General features: G+C 42.6%; 1 protein-coding gene across 1 annotated transcript in view; it reads left to right on the top strand.

The window, feature by feature from the left end:
* LOC143960974 (C-type lectin domain family 17, member A-like) overlaps positions 1-23349 on the top strand; it is a 48137-nt gene that overhangs the window by 1935 nt on the left and 22853 nt on the right. The window contains exons 3-6 of the mRNA XM_077470049.1: positions 2757-2885; positions 5807-5863; positions 11923-11961; positions 13565-13615. Of these exons, the coding sequence (XP_077326175.1) occupies positions 2757-2885; positions 5807-5863; positions 11923-11961; positions 13565-13615 (276 nt within the window). The remainder of the gene's footprint in view (positions 1-2756; positions 2886-5806; positions 5864-11922; positions 11962-13564; positions 13616-23349) is intronic.

Genomic DNA, 23349 nt, shown 5'->3' with positions numbered 1-23349 from the left:
AGGAGGATAATTTCTGTTTAACACAGGATACAGAGGGACTGTATATACTTTTTTTCTGTGGACTATTATTTTTTTTGCACATATACAGCGCTGCATATATTTTATGCTTATTTTGAAGGTTTTGGTATATTACCTTTTTTGCTAGCAGCTGTGTAATAGTGTACATAGCGCTCACTATTTATATTTTATTTTTGTGTCACTAGCAGTTGCACACATACAGCCACGGCTCCCAATTTGACCTTTGTGTTGGTGCAGGTGTGCGCGGGTGCTTGTCTCTGAATGCAGAGTTTGGAGACACGCACCCACAAACACCCACACCCACATGGATGTCGAATTGAGAGCAGCAACTAGATCTGTGCAGCTGCTGTGTCTCAGAAAGCATGTAATGGACTGCCTTCACATGGATGCACAGAACACCTATGTGCCCTATGCAGGCAAACACAGCCCTCGCATGGGTGTACGCTTAGATATGCCCATGTGAACGAGGCCGTAGTCCAAAAAATTGAATACATGACTTCAGAGAAAAGGGGTTATAGTTAGTAATGCGGGGAATGTGACAGTCACCAAATTCTTATTCACTTCAGATAAATCCACTTGGTGCATTTTCTTTAAACAACAGTGATTGATCCACCTGCAGTGGATCAATTGAATGATTGATTGATGAATGTCGCATTCACTGTTTAAGAAATATACCAAGTGCTATAGACTGGGAATGTGACACTGAAGCTTAATAACATTTTTTTTTTTTATAAAACCTAAATTATGGTAACAAGTACACATGTAAAGAACATTTCTATGAAAAAACTATTTTAGATTAGACAAAAAAAAAATCACATTTATTTGGATGGTGCTCATTGCTATTGCTACTTTAGTGTGATTTTGTGCCATTTAAAAGGAAATCCAAAATGCGTTTTTGAATTTTGTATAGTCTTCTTCTCCTAGAAAAAATGCTTCTGCATGAAAAACACATAAAACACGTGCCAAAAACTCATAAAAAATAGATTACAATTAAAATTGCACTGAAAACTGGATCAAATTGCAGCTGCACTAGTGTGAACTGAGGCTTATGGCTAGATAGGAACTTTTTTTTATTTTTTTTTTAGCTCAAACGCATTTAAATCCCTAAATGCTGAAGATACTGATATTATTTTAATTAGCTATAAGGGATGTTATAAAACTGCATAAAATGAAATAAAGTTGTTCTTTATGTGGAATACAGCTCACAAATGTTGGTTCCCATTTGAATTTTACCACACCCTTTAGATCCCAAGGCTCAGTGCTCATCAAAACCTTGAAATAAGTTTGGATTCAGCAAGACAGCAAGTATTACTGGACTAAAGTCAATTCCCCTTTGAGGCCTGTTTACGGTTTTGCTCATTTTACTTTAAGGTTTTAATGACAAGGAGTTCAAGAAGTGGTCAAACTCTAGTTAACTTAGACCAGGGAAATAAATAATATTCTCTTATTTCTTTAGAATACTTCTGGGCCTCGTTTGCCACATACACAATAGGCTTTTGGAAATGGAGCCAACCACCACATTTTTTGTCTTTCCAGCCCACTCAATAGATTTTTCTCCTATGGAAACCCTATAAAAAGATATTGAAGGACCCATGCATTTGGTTTTTGAGCATTTTGAACAATTTCAATCCTTTCACACAGCTCATCAGTTAGCTTTAAAATACATGAGGCTAATTATAAGCTAGCTTATGGCTTGTGGTCCCTTAAATTAATTAATTAATACTAGGAAAGGATTCCTTATGTCTGTTGGAAACTTCTCAAAACCTACCTTGGGTAGTGCTTCTCTTTAAAACTAAAATACCAAAGAATAAATACTGCATGTAGCCAAAGACCTGATAAATAAAATGAAAAAATAATACAAGCAAACAAGATTTTTTTCAATTTTTTTTGTAAATAATAAATAGGTATGAGATTTGGGTTCACCACCACCATGGGTATGAATCAAATCTTGTAGGATCCAAGTACGCAGTCCATGTGAATTTTTGTGTGGGAGAATTTTTTTAAACCATATTGCACTGAATGACCTTCAAACTATGGACAGAAGGCTTAAAAGGGCCAGTAAGGGGCATTTGGATAGGCCAGCATCCTCATTAAAAAAAGGGGGCAACCAGGGCAACTATATTGTTAGTGTATTGAAACCTGCTGTAAGGAAAGGATAGGGAAAGCAGATAAATAGGGAGAGATTAGGGTCAGTTAGAAAACTGTACTTAAATTCTAATGATAAAAAATAAAGTGACAATATATGTACTGAATAGTGTGTGACCACTATATATAAGTATCTCTATTGAAGATCTTAAACAACTAATGTGATACCAGTGCAAATGCTGAATCAAAAAGGTACCTAAGTGCTAAAACATAAAATTTGATTAAATATATTGCAAATATTTCAAATATTAATTCACTTCAAACAATCTAATATAATGTCCTGGAGTATCTGGAGGAAACACATGCAGGCACAGGAAGAACATGCAAACTCCAAGGTTGGGATTCGAACCAACAACACTAGTGCTGCCAGCACTTTAGGGGGAAATTGTGTCTGAGCTTAAAGTAGAGTGTTGGACAAAACCTAACTAAGTCTTCCTCAGACCTTTATAATCCTGTCTCAGTTGTGCAGGATTTCAAGTACAGGGGTTACAAATACACAGACAAACTGTTGCATAGACTTTGCTAAATGAATGGCAGCTTGCTGTATATTTAATTAAAATGATACATTTCTCCCAATGTCTGTTCATCTTCAGCATTCAGCATAGTCGATGATGATGAAGATGATTATGAGAATGCAAGTGACCTTAGCAGGACGCCAGCTGTACCAGCCCGAGAGAAGAAGATCGATACCACTGGCAAAATGGAAGACCTTCACCTAAAAAGTGATGATAATTAATATTATTTCTATTGTTAGGGCTCATTCTCATTAGCGCATTCTCTAGTTTAATGTAAACACCGTAGAGTATTTTGGTGCGTAGGAGCTCCTGGTGCTTCATACAGTCACCCATAGACATGAATGGTTGCATGCAGCTATGTGCTATCACTTGTATAAAGTGGCACATGTGCACAGATGTATGTTTCTGAATGTACACTATCTGTAACTAGTGTGCACAAAGCTTAATCTACTGGAAAAGGATCACTGATTTTTTTGTTTTAAACATTCTTAATGAACAGATGTGAAAGGACCCACGGGCAGTGTTTTCTATAAACTTAATATCCCAGTTAAAAATTATTAAATGTGATCAAGAGCATTATCCTTAGACTTAAGAAATCGCCTTCTCTGCCAAAAGTTTGCAAATGGATAAAAGCACTCAATGCTTTAACACAAAAAACGAAAAAAAAATAACACATATGGCCATGCGTACTTTTCACAGCTTTATTGTATACCAGACTGATCTGTTAGTGATCATTCCTTACAATACCAAAAATATACAATATTTAATCCAGTAAGACAGACACTAATCAAATATCTTTAGCCATATAAAAACATATATTTTTTATTGATGAACGTTAAAATCGTTGCAATAAAAAAAAAAATAATTTGCTCATCATGCTATCACACAAATTTCAATAAAATCTGAACCTGTGCAGTAGAACTGTTACGAGTCTAGTGCATTGTATATTTACTTGCAATAATTGTTGCATTAGGGTGTAGTCCCTTTAAGCTTTTAACACAAATCTTGACTCTTACACAATACAACTTTCATGTAGCAAAATACAGGGGTGGCTGCTCTATTTTGATGCATTTGCTTCCTCAGAAATAGGGTCAATTTTGTTAAGGCAATGGAGTTGATTTACATTTACATTTTTTAAACCACAGCTTAATTGAACAAGCTGAACTTAGAAGCTGATTGGCTATCATGCACAGCTGCACCAAATTTTGCACCCTCCAGTTCTAGTAAATCAACACTATTGTGTATTTGTATTGGTGGCGGCTGGTGCTAAACTTTTTTTTTGGGGGGGGGGGGAGAGCGGCAAAAAATCCCCCCCCCCCGGTCCACACTCATCCCTTCAGGGTAACCACGCCACGGCTTCCATGGCGTCCGTCTCCTGTCCTGATTGGCCGGGAGGAGAAGCCAGAAGCCGATAGCGAATATTGATTCTCTAGTTTCACAAGTAGGTGGGTTCACTGCGCACCGAGCCCAACCTTTAAAAAAAAAAAAATCTCATAGAAAGCTATGAGCCCAGCGCCCCGCATGCAAACTAGGGGGCCAGTGCCACTGTGCCCATTATGGACCAGTTGCCACTGATTTGTATTGTACTATAAAGGGGAGAAATGTGCCAATGGTTTAAATCTATCAGTGGGTTTAAATGCCCTCACTTGTTCATGTATCACTTGAATTCACACCAAACAGTTTTTCCCTCAGAATTGTTTCCTACAGCCATCCCTTTGTTTTATTGTATCAAGGTATTCACTTAACTAGTTGCCACATGCCCACCCTCAAAACAACAGGAGTGCGGCGGTGCAGCTCTCATTCTGGGAGTCCCAGAACAGCCACTCTCATGCACCCGTGGGGGCCTGCAGTGCGGCCGCACCCTGTTGCTAGGACACTGCGTGTTCCCGATCTCTGTAAAGAGACGCGTCCGCTCTTTAACCATGTGGTTGTGTCCAATAACAGACGGTCACATGTAAACACGGAGATGACGGTAATCGGCGCTCCTTGTCTCACACTGACAGAGTGTGTGGCGAGTAGATTCGATCAGCGGCATCTCCACGCAGGGGGACATCTACACATGTAATCAGGGCACTGATCATCAGTGCCCTGATTACAATATAGCACCAACAGTGTCACCAATCAGTGCCCACCATTGCCTACCAGTGCCAGCAATCAGTGCCCACCAGTGGCAGAAATCAGTGCCCACCACTGCCCACAAGTGCCACAAATCAGTGCCCATTAGCGATGCCAGTCAGTGCTGGCTATCAGTGCGGCTCATCAATGCCCGTCACTGCTGTGGATCAATGCCCATCAGTGTCACCCATCAGTGCCACCCATCAATGCCCATCAGTACTGCCTATCAGTGTCGCCTATCAGTGTCCACCAGTGACGCCTATTAGTGTCCACCAGTGCCGCCTATTAGTGCCCATCAGTGCCACCTAACAGTGCCCATCAGTGCCCATAAGTGCGGCATATTAGTGCCTCCTCATCAGTGCCCATAAGTGCCTCCTCATCAATGCCCACCAATTCAGCCTATCAGTGCTCATCAGTGCCGCCTCATATGCGCACATCAGTAAAGGAGAAAAATTACTTAGTTTCAAAATTTTTGGTCATTTTTTTTCCCGTAAAAAAACAAAAAAAAAACAGCAGTGATTAAACACCACCAAAAGAAAGCTCTATTTGTGTGAAGAAAATGATAACAAATTTGTTTGGGTACAGTATAGCGCGACCGCGCAACCGTCTTTCAAAGTACGACAGCGCTGAAAATGGCCTGGGCAGGAAGTGCCCTGTAGGCAAGTGGTGAAAGATTAGATGTGAGTTTAGACACCTTTCCTCTTCTAATACGCCTGTAATATCTATGTGCATGACCACATAGGCTAACATAAAGGGGCAATTAGAGGCTGAAAAAAAGTCAAACTCCCAATGTCCCAGTGCGCATGAGGTTTTAAAAGCAGAATTAATGTTAAAAAGTAAGAACGTAAACATTTTTGGCAGAAAAAAATGGCAACGGTTGCTCTGTTTTTGTTTTGCTTTCCTTTGGACTAAACTTGATGAACTTTTTTCAAACATAATAGCTAGATAACTATACCTATTCACATTTTATTATTGATCTGTTTTGATTGGAGTTTTTAACTTGTTTTTTTTAGGTTTGCCTAAACCTGTGAACTTGAGTCGTAATCAGGATCATCTTAATATGGCATCAGGTAAAAGTATACATAATTATACCCTGTATATCTAATGATATATCGAATTCTGGACCAGTGGCAGCCTGTCTGTAAGGGGTACAGGGGCGCCGCCCCCAATCAATTGCGCCCAGACCCCTAATCTACATGCAGGGTGCCAGGGGCATGGATTACAATGGGTTTACAGGGGCTCTAATTGGCTTAAAAAAAAGGGTGGGCTTGGGGTGCAGAGCACTACGACTGAGCCCACCCAGTTGACTGAGCCCACCCAGTTGCGTGACAATAGCGAATTAATATTCACTTTTGTCTTCCTTATTCTCCTCCTGGCCAGTCAGGAAGCCAGTCTTGAGACCCGGTTGACCGGGAGGAAAAGTGCTTATATTGGAGAAGAGGTAGAGGAAGCCGTGTGGGGGCACCGGGTGAAGCCACCACCCGGAGGAAGCGCTGTCCGCGACCTAGATGGGGTAAGTGCGGTGCTGGTAACCGACTGATGGTGGGGGGGGGTTGTTTTCCATCCCAACAAAAAATATATCACCAGCTGCCACTGTTCTGTACTCTTATGATGTTTGCTTTGTAATTATTTTTTTATCATACCAGTTGCCTAATTTTATTATCAGGAAACTTTAAATTAAATTAAATTAAAAACCTACCATGGACTGCATATTAAAGTGGATGTAAAACCACCACTTGCCCAGTAAAACAAAATGGCACAGTATTAATGTATATACACACATGCAAGCCTCCTGCATGTATCCCAATCTTGCAAATATCACCCCCTTCAGCTGTAGGAGCCCCGCAAAACTCAGGAATCGGTGGGTGGGTCTCTTTGCCGGAGCTCAGTGGGCGGAGTCATGATGTCATAAGACTCCTCGCCTACCTCTACACTCTCCTACGTCTGAAGCCGCATACACACTATCAGTTTTTCTGCTGAGTTTTTCCTTCAGGTTTACCAACACCATGTAGTGCAAGGGCCTGCCTGATTGCATGCAAATTCAAACTCCTAAGGTTTGACCTCATATTATATGGTTTTGGTACATCGGAAGAAAAACTGATAGCGTGTATGGGGCTTAAGTTTTGAGTAACATCCAGTCAAAACTCAGGAAAGGCACCACATCACTTCACCATGCCCAATCATGCTGAGGTGTGGAACAGCCAATCCCGGGAGAGCTGGAGAAGAAAGAAGGAGGGATGTAAAGCTGGAATCGTAACACACACTCTCTCTCTCTCATGCCGCGCACGAGATAAAGAAATCAGATGTCAGTCACAGCAGTGGGGGATGTGGCAATACAAATTCATCTGTGTGTAGTTTTTTATCTTGCTAAAAAAAGACAAGAGAATTGCTCAGAGCTGGATTAACTCTTTGTGGCTACTGAAGACTTGACATCCTCTACTGTACCGAGTAGAAGTCTTCATTAAAAAATGTTCAGGCTTACATCCACTTTAACTAAAACAGAACTGCAGCCAGAAATATTTTTATTTTGGATGGAGTAGTAAAGAGTTACAAATTCTGTCATGCTTTTTATTGCTATCTACATAAGCATTCTTGGGTGATTGACCTCATTTCTGGTTTGTAGCAGACATTTCTTCAAAGACACACAGGCAACATTAAATTCATGTTTTAACTAGAAAGAGAAGGATTAAAAAAAAACTATTTGGGATATATCTCTCTATTGAGATTTCTTCTCACTTCCTGTTCTTGTGACATGTGTCACCATAAAAAAAAAAATTGAAGGAAATCCTCATTGGGGACACAGATAATACAAATTAGATAGAGGCTCAAATCTCTTACTGATGTAGCCAAAAATACAGGAAAAAAAAAAGACTGGTATTCTACTTAAAGTGGTATTAAATTCTAAAACAAAGGTTTATTATGTTGCAGCTTGTCAAACTATAAATCTGGTGACTGCTTTCATTTTCTTTTGTCATTTTCTTTTTACCCGTTGATCCAACCAGTTGTCTTGTACACACGGTCGGAGAATCCGTCGGAATGTGTCCTATCGGACCGTTTTGTCAGATAATCCGACTGTGTGTGGTATGCATCGGACTGTTTCCGTCGGAATATCCGCCAGACCAAATTTTCCAACTTGCTGGAAATATTTTCCGACAAACTGGTCCGATCGGACATACTCCGTTCATGTGTAGAGAATTCCGATCGGACAAAGTGCCACGCATGCTCAGATCAAATTCCTATATCAAAACTATTGGCTACTAGCCTGAACGTAGTCCCATCGTAACGAAATTACGTCATCACGTTCTGAAAGATCGGATTTTCCGACAACTTTGTCCGACCGTGTGTATGCAACAGTTTCGGACACAATCCGTCAGACAAAATCCGTCAGGCAAAATTGGATTTGGTTGTTGAAATGTCCGACCGTGTGTACAAGGGCTTAGGGTGTCTACACTATGCATTGACCAGCAACGGAGACAGCTGCATTATCATTTTGAGGAGAGAGTAGCCTTATATACTCTAGCAGATTTAGACCCCTTTCACACTGGGGCGTTTTTCAGGCGCTTTAGCGTTAAAAAAAGCGCATGTAAAGCGCTTGAAAGAAGCCTCATCTGCAATCCCAATGTGAAAGCCAGAGTGCTTTCACACTGAGATCCCTTTCACACTGGTGCGTTTTTCAGGGGCTTTAGCTTTAAAAAAGTGCCTGTAAAGCGCCTGAAAGAAGCCGCAACTGCAATCCCAATGTAAAAGCCTGCTTTCACACTGAGGCGCTGCGCTGGCAGAGCGTCAAAAAAAGTCCTGCAAGTAGCTTCTTTGCAGTGCTTTTGGAGCAGTGAATACATCGCTCCTAAAGTCCCCCTTCCCATTGAAATCAATGGGAAGCGCCTGCAAAACGCCTGAAAAGTGCCTGCAAAGCGCTTTTGGCAGCAGTGCTTTGTGGCCGATTTTAACCCTTTATTTGGCCACTAGCAGCGGTTAAAAGCTCCCCAATAGCACTCGAAAAACATTGGTAAAGCGCTGCTAGTTTAAGCAGCACTTTACAAGCGTTTTTCGGGCGCTGGCAGTGTGAAAGGGCTCTTAAAGCACTTAGGCTTTCACATTGGGATTGCAGATGAGGCTTCTTTCAAGTGCTTTACAGGCGCTTTATTTTAACGTTTTCACCTGAAAAACGCCTAAAAAACGCCCCAGTGTGAAAGGGGTCTTAGATGAAGCTTACTAACAAATTAAAAGAGAAGTATGTGTTTGTTTTTTTTCAGAATGATACTTACCTAGGTGGATGCAGCATCAGCCCCATGCTACATCAGTCCCCGCCGACTCTAAGGCTGAGAACCGCTGTCTAGGGGGTGGGAGTGGCCAGCTTAGGCTTTCAGTGGCTTGTTGAGAGGTTGAGACAGGTGACGTTCCAAGTATGTGGGTGGATACCGACCATATGTTTGTGATCTTTCCCAAGCCCGGACTGGCTCTGTAACATCAGCTGACAGTAGTCTTTAGCCACGGGTCACAGCTTTGGTACTTCTCCGTTAAAACTGAACTCTAGGTAACACTATTTTCAGCAGTCACAGCAAACATTTTTTTTTTTTACCTTTTGGGATAAAGGCTTTACATACAGTAAATAAAAACTGACAATTGTAGGCACCTCTGTCAGTGGTAAATGGTTTGCCTCAACCCTCTACCTGCCACTTTTGCTGGACAGTTGGTCTGCAAAGGAAGTTAAAAAAAAGAAAAAATCTACTGGCAGGATCACCAGGTGAAAATAAATTAAAACAATCTTTAAAAAAGCAAACAATTTCAGCCACCATATCCAAAATCTGGAAAATATTGAACTTTTGTTTTTGGGTTTAAAGTAGAAGTATAGGCAAACTTTTTTCTTCATATTGGATAGAGTAACCCCTATCAGTTTATATTTTGCCATCTGTGTCCCATTGGGTAGATTTCCCTTTACTTCCTGTCCCATAGCCAAACAGGAAGTGAGAGGAAATCTCTGCAAATTAAGGGAATCCTTTGGGGACCCCCAGGGCACCAGAACTAGTGTCCCCTTTGGAATATTTCCACTTTATTACTTTTCTGGGGACACCCCACAATTTGGGATTTTCTTTTACTTTCACTTTCAATGATAATGGTAAACAGAACAAATAGAGATGGTGAAACTCCTTAACTGGGGCACCAACAGCAATTAAAACTGACAGGTTCTAATCCATCTCCACTTTATTCAAAGCTAATAAAAAAAAAAGTTTTGCCTTCAGTTGTACTTTAATACTGCTTTAAAATAAAGTGTGAAAAATATGTTTTGTAGGTAGAAAAAAATGTTACATACTGTATACATATGTCATTTTACATTTTAAAAAAACACATTAATGGTCCATTGCTTCTTTAAAGAGGAACTTTGCCATTCTGAAGCTTCCCTTCAAATCACTTTGCATATTATTTGATATACACTGTGATTCTGTACTTGCCAAATATGCTGCAGAAATCTCCCTCCACTAAGTCTGGCTGGAACCATTTTAACTGTGGGCAGCTGAAGCTGCTGTCTGTACACTTCCTGTATTTACACAGGCACACAGAGGCACATCTGGAGCTCTGCAGCTCTCATTGGTCCTCTTATGACTCATCCCCCCTCCCTTCCTGGCAAACTCTCACAAGAGTGAGAGAGAGACTTGTGCATGATGTCATATGCCTAGGCTTTTTACAAGACAAGAAACAGGAAGTGGGTTGTATAAGGTACTTACTGGCAGAATTTTTTTTTTTTTACTATCCAAAGCTAAAACAAGGACAGAAGATTTAATAGATGGAAAGATGAAAAAATGACTGAAGTTCTGCTTTAACCACTTGCTTACTGGGCACATATACCCCCTTCCTGCCTAGGCCAATTTTCAGCTTTCAGCGCTGTCCCACACTTTGAATGACAAATGCGTGGTGCTACACTGTACCCATACAAAATTTTTTATCATTTTTTTCCCACACAAATAGAGCTTTCTTTTGTTGGTATTTAATTACTGCTGGGTTTTTTTTTTTTTTTTTTTGCTAAACAAACATAAAAACTAAAAAAAAAACAGTTTTTATAGTTAGTTATAACATTTTCCAAACAGGTAATATTTCTCCTTCATTGATGTGCGCTGATGATGGTTCACTGATAGGCACTGAAAAGGCAGCACTAATGGGCACTGATGAGGCAGCACTGGTGGGCAAGGATGAGGCTGCACTGATAGGTGGCACTGATGGGCACTGATAGGCGGCACTGAAGGGCACTGATAGGTGGAACTAATGGGCACTGGTAGGTGGAATTGATGGGCACTGGTAGGTGGCAATGGTGGTCACTGGTTAGCAGCACTGGTGGGCACTAATTAACAGAACTGGTGGTTACACTGTGGGACCGATGTCCCTCTTACAAAAGCCGGTAGTCATCTTTATTCATTTCTCCTCACTATCAGCATAAGAGGAAAAAAAGTTGATGACTGTCTTCGGTTCACATCATATGATCAGCTGTCATTGGCTGACAGCTGATTATGTCTTAAAGGGCCCTGATCACCCTTTACTTTGTTCTGTGATCAGCCGAGTCCCAATGACATCCATGTATGCTATCCCGGCATTTTAAGCCTGCACTGTAGCCATCTTTCGGGCTATAGCGTGGGCGCCAAGAGGTTAAAGTGTATGTAAACCCTAACAGACTTCTCTTATTTTCTCCCTTTTGTTCTGTTAAATATACCATTGGAGGTATTTCATTATATCTGATCCAAAATTGAGAAAACACATCTTGAACCTACCAGAAATCTATTACGCATTTAACTTCCTGCGCCCTTTGTTTGCTCTGCACTGCTATATGTTAGCATTATTGTTATCTGTCTTTGTGGACTATAGAGCACCCCCACATACTGTATGTTATGGTAAAAATGAAAAGTGAAATGTGACAGCGGGGCTCCTCCACAGTCGGATACAGCATGGTGATTGGGCATGATTACAGGAAATCTGTTACTAGGATCACCAGGTGAAAACAAGCGAACAGAAACCTGGAAAAAAAAAGAACTAATGCAGACACCATATCTACACCCTGGCAAGCTGCAATATATTATATTTTTGTTTTAAATACGCTTTAATCTGTGTATATATTGCTGACTTTCTGATGGTTTTTCATTAGGCACACGCGCAGGACTATCATTTCAGCCACCTCGTATAGGTAAGTACTTGACCTGGATTTCTGTAGTAGAACATAAATGGACAAAGTAAGGAAGTGACTGAGAAAGGCGTAACTGTACAGGCCAGCGGTTATCTCCAACTCATGTTTTGCTTGGCTGTTGACAAGTTGAAACACACATTTCTTAAATCAAACTTTTGTTTTTTAAATAATTAAATTCTCATTTACTATGGTGTCTGAACTAAGAATTACCTATGTTGATCATTTACAATCCATGTTCATGTTTCATCCAAACCATGTTCATTTAACCACTATCGCTATTTGAATGACAATGGCACGGTCATGCAACACTGTAACCAAATGAAAATTTAATTTTTTTTTTCCACAAATACAGCTTTCCCTTGGTTATTTGATCACCTCTTTGGTTTTTATTTTATTTTATTTCAAGTTTGAAAAAAAACACAATATTTTTAAATTTTTGCTATAATAAATATCCCAATTAAAAAAAATATATATGTTTGCCTCCGTTTAGGCTGATATGTATTCTTCTGCATATTTTTGGTAAAAAAAAAAAAAATCGCAATAAGCGTATATTGATTGGTTTTTACACAAACGTTATAGCGTCTACAAAATAGGAGATAGATTTATGGCATTTTTATTATTTTTTATTTTTTACTAGTAATGGTGGTGATCTGCGATTTTTATTGTGACTGACATTGCGGAGGACACATGGGACACTTTTGACACTATTTGGGGACCATTCACATTTATGCAGCGATCAGTGCTATAAAAATGCACTGATTACTGTATAAATGTCACTGGCAGGGAAGAGGTTAACACTAGGGGGCGATCAAGGGGTTAAATGTGTTACCTAGGGAATGATTCTAACTCTAGTGGTAGGGGACACACAAGGGGAGGAGACCGATCAGTGTTCCTCTGTACTGGGAACACACAATCTGTCTCCTCTCCCCTTACACAACATGGATCTATGTGTTTATACACACAGATCCACATCCCAACTCTGTGACCGGTAATTGTGCGTGCCTGACAGACCTGGCAACAGCCAGGCTCATGCACCGGTTTCCGAGTGACGTGGCATGAGCCCAGGACGTCATATGATGCCCCCAGGATGGGAGATCCCTCATGCGAATGTCATTTGACAATAGCTGGGGTGTGAAGTGGTTAAGGATCTGTTATGAAAGATCTTTTCATAAACATGCATGATTCTTACAGCTGGATGTGTATGTTTATCAGCAGGCACCCGCTTGAAACTAGTCTTATCTTGGAGAAACCAGAGCAAACATTCATGAAAAACTATTTTGGTCAGTTATAACACCACTTCGAACTTTCACCCAAGACTAGGTGGACAGGAGTGTCTGCAAAACCATCTTTCTATCTATAGGAAGTTCCTTTGAGTCTTACATCTTCTATTCATGGTTAGCCCCACCAGAGTGTGATGTCACAGTGCAACGTTCTTTGTGAAATGTTGCAGAGCAGGTGTAATGACTTAGATAAGACACTGATAAATGAGCCCATTGTGTATAGATAAATGCAATGAGATGGCTTTGACGTGTTGAATTGGGTACTATATATTCAGTACATATGCATCATTAATACAGCTTTCTTTTTACTCTTTTTTTTTTAGGGCTTGATTTATCATCTCCAGCTGTGAATGCAGCATTTAAGGACTTGCCAGGTAAGACGCTAGCATAAAACTTAAAGTTACACTAAGCAATATCCTTGCTACAACCATAATCCATACATATCCACTACTTTATGGCCCTGTAATCTATTTCCATTAAATCATTTCTTACTGTGTTTTTCTGAATCCTTGTAACGTCCTCTGTGAGCTGATGAACCTCTCACTTTTACTCTTAAGCTCCATACACACTATCAGATTTTCTGCTGATTTTTGTCTTCAGATTTACCAAAACCATATAATATGAGGTCAAACCTTAGGAGTTTCAATGTGTATGCAATCGGCCAGGCCCTTGCACTACATGGTTTTGGTAAATCTGAAGACAAAAATCTGCAGAAAATCTGATAGTGTGTATGGGGTTTAACTGCTGTTTGTTTAGGAGTACTACTTATTAGTTGCAGTCACGTACACTGCTCTATGCATACTACAAGTCCCATAGTCCATCTTGCAAACAAGAGACAGGGGAATAAATATAGCCACTGTTTAAGGGCCGGTTCACACAGCGGGCGATGCGAGGCGACACGACTTGCCTCGCCTCGCTCCCGCAAGTCGCCCCCGTTCTGTACAATGGAACCGTTCTGAGAGGAGCGACTCGAGTCGCTCTGACTCAGAAAAAAGGTTCCTGTACTACTTTTGGGCGACCTCGGGGCGACTTGCATTGACTTCTATACAGAAGTCATCTGCAAGTCGCCTCTGAGGTCGCCGCAGGTCGCGGCGAGGCAAGTCGGAGACGCCTCGCCTCGCCTGCTGTGTGAACCGGCCCTAACAAGAACACAGCAGCAAAGAAAAGAATTTGGGGATTTGGAGGAAGCTGAGAGCAATAGATGATACTTTTTTTAGTTAAGAATATTTACTTGAATAGAATTTCTTTTTATACCAGAATTAAGTGTCACTTTAAAAGGGTTGTAAACCCTATTTAAAAAAATATATATATAAAACATGCCTATACTTACCTGCTCTGTGCAATAGTTTTGCACAGAGCAGCCCTGATCCTTTTCTTCTAGTGTGCCTTGCTGTTGTTCCAGGCCTCTTCTCTTCATCGGGTGCCCCCACAAAAAGCCAGTTTCCCTAGGGGCACCCATGCGGGGCTCGCTCCCGGGTCCGGCTGCTGCGTCCATTGACACAGACAGCGGGACTCGGCCCTGTCCCCTGGCTCCCATGTCACTGGATTTGATTGACACCAATAGGAGCCAATGGCTCCTGCTGCTGTCAATCTGTCCAGTGAGGAGAGAGACAGCAGCTGGAGCCACTGCGCTCATACACATCGCTAGATCAGTTCGGGCTCAGGTAAGAAAGGGTGGGGGTTGTTTGGAGGGAGCTGCAGCACAGAAGGATTTTCACCTAAATGCATAGAATGCATATAATGTAATTCCTTAAGGTGAAAAACCTTGAGGCTTTACCCCCGCAGGAGCCACTTGGTAATTCGGGTTCTCTGTTCTGCGCCTAAACTCCAAGAACAACCTCAGCACCACTGACACAACTGGTTGAGTGAATGTCACTGTAAGCACTTATAGAAACATGAGCACAGATACCTTTAATTTGGCTGTGAATTAGTACCAGAAAGCAGACACAAGACCGTTTAGTGGTAAATTAAGTCAATGTATCAGTATAGCTTAGGATAAATGATGGTATGAGCATAAATAAATACACACACAGGATAGATTTGCACACAGTCTGCTAGACAATGCAATCTATATACCAAAGTAACTTTTAATGGAATTCTGTACCACTAAACTGGGATTCATTTATGAAATAGCAAAGTCAACAATAAGCAGTGCATATAAGCATTAACTGCAATGTGAATAATAATACTATAATCAGTCTAGAGTGCTCTCTAGGATAATGGCTAGGATAGGGTGCATAAGCAAAAGGAGGGGGTCTCTGTGTAGCAAGTGCAAAGGGACAGTCTTTAGTCCTAACTCTTCAACTGGCTAGTGCTGGGGTCCCAGTTGTACCGTTGGTGCACATGAGACTAGTCCCAGTCATGCCTGCAGGCAGCAATAAAACTAGTATGATCAGTTTCTAAAGGGCTCAGTCTCTCTAGCAGCAGATAGTAAATCCCCACAGCACCAGCTCAGCAGTCACAGTGATATTGCATCTCACTATCTGGTTACACACAGTAACCAGTCCACTCTTTGCTCTCCACCCAAGTGACTCCCGAGCTCAACTTTCTGAGGCCACTGTAATGCAGCAGTGGTGGTGTGCGCTGGACAGCTATGTGCACTTTCCAGTCTCCCTCATGGAAATAGAAAGCTATGTCCTCTGCAGTCTGAGAAAATTATTTGATTGACAGTGGTGGTGTGCACTGGACAGCTATGTGCACTCTCCAGTCTCCCTCATGGAAATAGGAAGCTGTGTCCTCTGCAGTCTGAGAAAATTATTTGATTGACTGCAACAGGAGCCCATGGCTACTGCTGCTGTTAATCTGTCCAATGAGGAGAGAGGCAATGGCTGGAGATCCCCACTTCCTGGCAATCTCCCTCTGTGAAATGCAGTTCAAAAGCTCTTGATTACTGTAGAACCTCTCTCCACTGTACTACAGTTCTCACGGTGTTGTTCTACCTGACTCAGTCTATTAAAGTGGTTGTAAACCCGGGTAACCAAATAAAAAAATTACTAAAAAAACCCTGCAAGACAAAGGCATAATGAGCTAGTATGCATAACATACTAGCTCATTATGAATTACTTACTCAAGAACGAAACCCCAGCAGCCATCCTCGTCTCCCCCTCCGGCTGGCGACATCTCTCCCGGAGGTTACTTCTAGGTATAGTGGCTCCGGTGCTGTGATTGGCCGGAGCCGCAGTGACGACACTCACGCGGGAGCGGCACGTACGTGCCATTGCTTCAGTTGGATTAAGTGCGCATGTGCCGATGACGTCGGCACATGCAAATACAGGGATATCTCTGTAATAGGTTTAGGAGATATCCAGTGCAGCTACAGGTAAGCCTAATTATAAAAGGTTAACAACCACTTTAAACTTTCCGTGCTCAGCAGCTCCCTCCTCCTTCATATATGGCTGTTAACCAGTTCAGCACCTAGGACAACAGCTACAGAGAGCAGCTGCAGCCAGTGTTTCTTTCACTCTCTATACTTAGCCAAGCACTTGACTACAAATATAAAAAAAAACACAGGGTAAAAGGAGAGGGAGAGGGACATGATATCTCTGGGATTGTTCAATCTCTAGTGCACGCCTTTGCAGTTGTAGTGGCATTAGAAGTGATGGAATTTCTGCCATTTTATAAGAACTGTTGCCTTGATTGGGAGTGAGTTTTTTTACCTGATATAGTAAGAATGCTTGCTGCAGAATAACCAGGTAAAGATAAACACCCATTATTTAGTAATAAGCATTGCGAAAGATGAAGAAAAATGGCCCTATGTGACATTTTATCTCTTAATTCCCATGTCTTTTTTATTACTGCCTTCTCTGGGGGTATTTTATTTAATTTCCTGCCCCAATGACAACCTAACATGACCAAGGGTATAACCCATCTTCATTTTACAAAATTGTGTTTTATTACATGTTACAATCCGATTATACAATCTTTGCACATTCAACTTTAGATTCACCAAAACAATGTAATATGAGGACCTACCTAATCTATCCAATCAATTTGTATCCAGTCAGGTAGGCACTTGCACTGCATAGATTTTGTTAGGTCTAAAGTCAAATCTAAAAAAGTAATAAATGAAGACATATAATTCATAGTGAAGTTGAGATTCATTTTATTACTAGAGTTACATTGATTGGCCATTCCAACAACAAAATCCATGGATTTTTTCCAACGGATGTTGGCTCAAACATGTCTTGCATACACACAGTCACACAAAGTTGGTTGGAATTTGCGAACGTCAAGAACGCAGTGATGTACAACACGTACGATGAGCCGAGAAAAATTAAGTTCAATAGCCAGTGCGGCTCTTCTGCTTGATTCCGAGCATGTGTGGAACTGTGCATCAGAATTGTGTACATATGATAGGAATTTCCGACAACAGATTTTGTTGGCGGAAAATTTGAGATCCAGATCTAAAATTTTGTGTGATGGAAATTTTGATGGAAAATGTCAGATGGAGCCTAAACATGGTTGTAAATTTTGACAAAAAGCTCCCATCGAACATTTTCCGTCGGAAAATCCAACCGTGTGTACGGGGCATAAGGCTGCCAGGACAAATTGCACTCGCACATGTTCAAAGTGACTCTGTCGAAGAAGTACACTTCTGAGGGCACAAAGGCCCTTGCTGTAGAGTGCCTCGACATCGATGGCCAAAAAAATGGTCTGGCCATCAACGTGGCGGCCATCCAGCATTTGAAAAAGATGGATAGTATCCTAGTGTCTCTCAGAGATGATGGGTCCACCTGAAGGGTTCCTCGGATTCTTGTGCACTTTTGGTAAGGCATAGAATGTGGCCTCTCTGGGCTGACTAATTCTTACATATTCCTATGTATTTTTATCCAGTATTCCACAATAGTATGCCTCATCAGCCTTTCAACCCTCTACTAATAGGGGAATTAATAAAATCAGTAATGCGTATTGTAATGGACGCCGTGGCTGGGTCCTGGAAGGACGCTATATTTCCCCTCTGTTTGGGTTGTGCTCTCTTTAAGGGAATACAATTGATTAACCCACCTGTTAAGGCAGTGTCTTTAAAAAGCAAGACAGGAAGTTGTAGATGGGTGTGGAGGAGTGGGGAACACATGGTGGATGGTGTTTGTTCTGGGTTACAGCAACTGAAGTGGACAGCAGTGTCCTGTTTGGAAGGCTCCTGGCAGGGGAAGCTAGCTACCTGCCAGCAAGATCAAGCTCTGTTTGGATAGAGACAGCTATTCTGAACTGTGCAAGTCGGTGAGACTAAAAACTTTTTCCTTTGTGTTTTTGGCTGCTGTAAAGCGATTTAAGTTTAATAAACCCTTTGTTGTGAGCAAAGCCTGTGTCCTGCGATCTACCTGGTCCCCCGAACATTACAAGTGGTGCTCGAATGCGGGCATGTAGACGGTGGAATCCGGGTCCTTGCTCCATGGTGAGTCGCATCAGGAACTACTGCTAGCTGTGTGTGGCAGCCAGGCGAACAGCATTGCGTATACATTTATTGGATGGACTATGTTGCATGCAGGTTGTGTACCTGTGAAGGAAGAATCAAACATCAGATTTTTTTTTTCTTTTTCTGCTGAGAACTGTTACAAGCTGCTGTGTGCATGTGATTGCAAGGATGAGGCAGTCAAAAAGCAAGAAGTTCATGTTTAATCAAGTTAAAGAGGACGTGAGCTCAGCATGGCCTGAGAAGATGTCTCCACCTTGTAGGGCCAGTCAAAAGGGGCCAGTGATTTGTGAGACAGTGAATGAATGGTTCAAGCGGAATCGCAAAGAGTGGGGTGCACTGCAAGGGACTGAGATCTTGGCCTCTGACTATGTGCAACCCATGCTGCCTACAGAGGAGGTGGGAGACTTCCTTGTAAAATTTGAAAAAGTTGCTGTAAAGAGAAAATGGCCTAGGAACCGGTGGCCAAAACTGCTACAAACCTTATTGCGGACGGAGTTCCGGTCGGTTTACCATTTGATGGATGGGGACCAAGATGACTACTGCAAGTTTAAAGAGGAAATTCTTCGTAGAGGAGAGTTCCATCGCATCATGGGCCGCCAGCAATGCTCCGGGATGGGAGAAGTGTCACCTGAAGACCTAGGTTTTGAAAATCCAGAGAAACGTAAGGTTTTCTGTCATGACCGCTTAGGGAAAGTCGTCAGACCAGAAAGAAGAGCACATCAGCCTGAATCCTGCATAAGGTATAGCCGACCAGATGTGGAGTGCAAGTCTGCAGTTACCCCTAGCAACCAGGATCTTGTGTTACCTACAGGGGGCGTCAGTGGGTCCAAAAAGGCTGCAGTGTTGCTCCATGGCCACATGGGGGAGTCAGCCTGTGGAGACACCACACCAGTGAGACAACGCACTCAAATGAAGGCTATGACATCAGCTGCAGGAACTGGTAAGACTGTTTCAGTTTATGATGCTGAATCCAGTGAAGTGGGAGTATGTCCAGTGGGGAGATCCGCAGTACAAATGGACATAGACTTTCTGCATTGTGCTACCCAGAGCAGTGGGGAGGCGCAGCGTAAAGCCCAACTAGACGCAGGGCTAAAGACTGAAAAGGACATGGGGACTCTGTATATGCCTGCTATGATCCAGCAGATGGCTGGGAAAATTGAGCTAGGGGTGACCAAAACAGTGCTGGTACCATGTTCCCTAGTGACAGCTGCTGCAGGGTTGCCCAGGGAAACTTCCAAGGAGCTTGCAGTGTTGGAGCAGAGAGTTTCCCAGGTCAGCTATGGAGCTGCCCAAATAGACAAAAGTGCCCCTTTACCGAGAGCGGGTGCTGTGAAGAGTTGCTCAGAGGTTATGGTGGCTCATAGACAACCCACAAAAGCAGGAGCTATGTCAACACATAATGAGAATATTGATGGTCATGCTGACAATAGTGTTGGCCAATGTGATGTGATTGGTGATTATAATGCTGAAAAATGTGTTTCCTGTAATGTTACGACTGAGCCACACAGTGAGAGAGTGTGGGCGCAGCCCCACAACCTTACGTGTAGCCCAGTGGGCAAGGGGTTAATTCAGCCTGCAAAAGTTGAGGGTACAAAGCTGAATGTGTCTGTAGTGCCACCAGAAAAAGGTGTTCAAAATGGTGTGCTGCACCAAGCTTTAGGTGAAGCATCACCCCAATGCAACGTTGATAAAAGTATGGTGTCACAAAATGATGTATATAGAAGTGAGGAATGTGCAGTTAAAGCTAATGAATCCCAGGTTTCTGTGCGGCTTTCTACAGCAGGTGATGCAACGCTGTGGAACGCCCATGGTGGAACCACAATGGACTGGGACAGCTGGGCCAAACAATTGCTAGCCATGCTGGGTAAGGCTAGCTTAAATAACAAGGGTGTGGACACAACTGCTATGCCAGACAGGGGGATCGCAGAGCCGCTGGTGGTTGAGGGCGTCCTGGTCCCTGCAAAGGTTGCTGCCCTCCCCTCTGAAGAAACAGTTCAGGGCACTGGCATCGCAGATGTGTTGTCCACAGCTCCACAGCTAAATGATATTGAGTATCAAAGCGATAGTGTGACTTGTAATGACCTGCAGAGGCTCACCAACACTGGTGCAGAAGGGATAAGTGTGAGACATGTGTCTGACAGCTCTCCAGGGGAGAAACAGTCTGTGATGATGAGTACCTCCAAGGAGGATGAGGTCTCTTCAAATGTCTCACCCTCTCAACCTGCAGTCGCTGAGCCCCTCCATGTCTTGGACAGGGTAAAAGACCCTAGAAAGTTCTGGTGTTTAGACATGGGATGTTTAGAGATGACCGAAACCTTACTGGAAATGCTAGAGTTGGTAAAAATGAACTTACTGTATACTTGGGTATCTCCACCGCAGTTGGACCAGGTGGTGCTGCGTAGCACCAATGGGTGGAGCCAGGTGGTACAGGCAGTGCTGGGAAACCATGACCAACAGTGGAATTGGTGGGACCAATGGTTAACCATTTGGCACAGGATCTCCAGATTCTCTGTGAGCGTACTTCTAGTTATTGATTGGTATGGAAGGCACGCGAGAGAACTGCTTGAGATATCAGAGGTCTCTCCGTCTGGGGCGGTGACTAGAAAAATCTCTGCTGGTGTGGTCCGAGGTGCGGCGGAGCAGTGGTCAGTAGAGGGCGCAGATACTGCCTTACCCGCTAGGCCTCATGAGAAGGAAGGGCCCAGAATGGACTCAGCAGTAGCAGAGATGCTTTATGTCACTGGCCCAGGGGTACAAGTTAAGGTGCCCGGAGACACTATGGGAGAAAGTGTTAATGTTGGTTGCCGTAACAATGTAATGTGTACACCTGGAAAAAATGGTTTATGCTTGGGTCAGGGTAGTTTGTTAGAACAGGTACCCATGGAGTGTTGGATAACGGGTGAGGTGGAGCTGTGCTATGGTTCCGTCGGATGTAGTCCCTCCTCGGGTCTTCTTCTAACAAACACTGATTTGGAAAGCACTGATGATACGGAAAGCTGTGATCTGTTAAGAGTTCGTTCTGCAAACAATGATTTGGTTGCCATGGGTAACAAGAGAAACTGTTTTGAACCTGAAATACAGATGGTGAAGGGTAAAATGGGTATTTGTAAGTTGAAAGGAGGGCTCAAGGAAGGCAGAGTTCCCCCAAGAAAAGTGAATAAGCCCAGGGACCCCAAAAGAAGAGGAAGGCTGAGTATAGGACAATATAGGAACCTGTTAAGATCCAGGGGGGAATGTTCCTGGAAGCGCACCCGGAAAAAAGGTTGGGCCTACGTGGCTGACAGCCAGCACAGAGGTGTCCCAACCATCATGATGGGTGCTGGTGTTCCTCCCTCCGGATCGAAACACAGGGGGGGGATATGTAATGGACGCCGTGGCTGGGTCCTGGAAGGACGCTATATTTCCCCTCTGTTTGGGTTGTGCTCTCTTTAAGGGAATACAATTGATTAACCCACCTGTTAAGGCAGTGTCTTTAAAAAGCAAGACAGGAAGTTGTAGATGGGTGTGGAGAAGTGGAGAACACATGGTGGATGGTGTTTGTTCTGGGTTACAGCAACTGAAGTGGACAGCAGTGTCCTGTTTGGAAGGCTCCTGGCAGGGGAAGCTAGCTACCTGCCAGCAAGATCAAGCTCTGTTTGGATAGAGACAGCTATTCTGAACTGTGCAAGTCGGTGAGACTAAAAACTTTTTCCTTCGTGTTTTTGGCTGCTGTAAAGCGATTTAAGTTTAATAAACCCTTTGTTGTGAGCAAAGCCTGTGTCCTGCGATCTACCTGGTCCCCCGAACATTACAGTATGTACAGTTTGCCATAGATGTGTAATTATACTTCCTGTAATGGTTGTTCACCACATGTGGTCATAGTGCAGTGCAATTCCCATGATGGTTTGACATTATTATATACTACATGGCCAAATGTTTTTGGACAACTGACCATAATACCTATACTTCCCTTCTGAATATCTTTAAGATGAAGTGGAACACCAATTTTGAGCCAGATCTTCTTGTCCAACATCAGTTCTGTTGCTGAATGGGCACACAGACATACTCCAAAGTGAAGGCTGTTGCAGCTGCAAAGAGCATCCAACTCTATATTAATTCCCATGATTAATAGGATGTCCAATAAGCTCGTATAGGTGTGATGGTCAAGTGTTCATGAACTTTCGCCCAGAGTGTGTAGCTGCTGCTCCAGGTTGGTATATAAACAGTAGGAACATGAAGATCTGCATGTAGTATGTAGCCCTCCCCCCCCCCCCCCTGGGTCTATTGGGAGCAAAAAGGTACCTCCAGATACAGGGAACGAGCTTACATTCACCCCAGAGCTAAGTCCATGGCTATAATGGGAATTTAGAACAAATTTTAGACGCCAGTAAGTATTTTTCAATGCTTTAATGAGAACTTGAGAAAGGTTGTAGGAAAAGAAGGTTAGGGGAGGTTTCAGATCCTTTTTAGCAGATCATTTACAGGCTCCTTGAATCCAAAAGACAAAATATCTTTCTTTTAGCAGATCTTGAATACTTGGGTAGGTCTCTTACACAGCCCTAGCAACCGATAGAATCTCTGGACAAGCCTCTCTCACAGACTTAGCAGCCAGCAGAACTTTTGGACAAGTCTCTCTCGCAGCCAGTAGAACTCTTGGCTAAGTCTTTCTCAAAGACTTAGCAGAAAGGAGCTAGTTACCTTGTTTAGATTGTA

Source organism: Lithobates pipiens, unplaced genomic scaffold, assembly GCF_037356315.1.
Source record: "Lithobates pipiens isolate NorthernLeopardFrog02 unplaced genomic scaffold, aLitPip1_a1.2 Scaffold_8, whole genome shotgun sequence".
NCBI lineage: Eukaryota > Metazoa > Chordata > Amphibia > Anura > Ranidae > Lithobates > Lithobates pipiens.
This window is presented reverse-complemented; position numbering and strand designations above follow the sequence as displayed.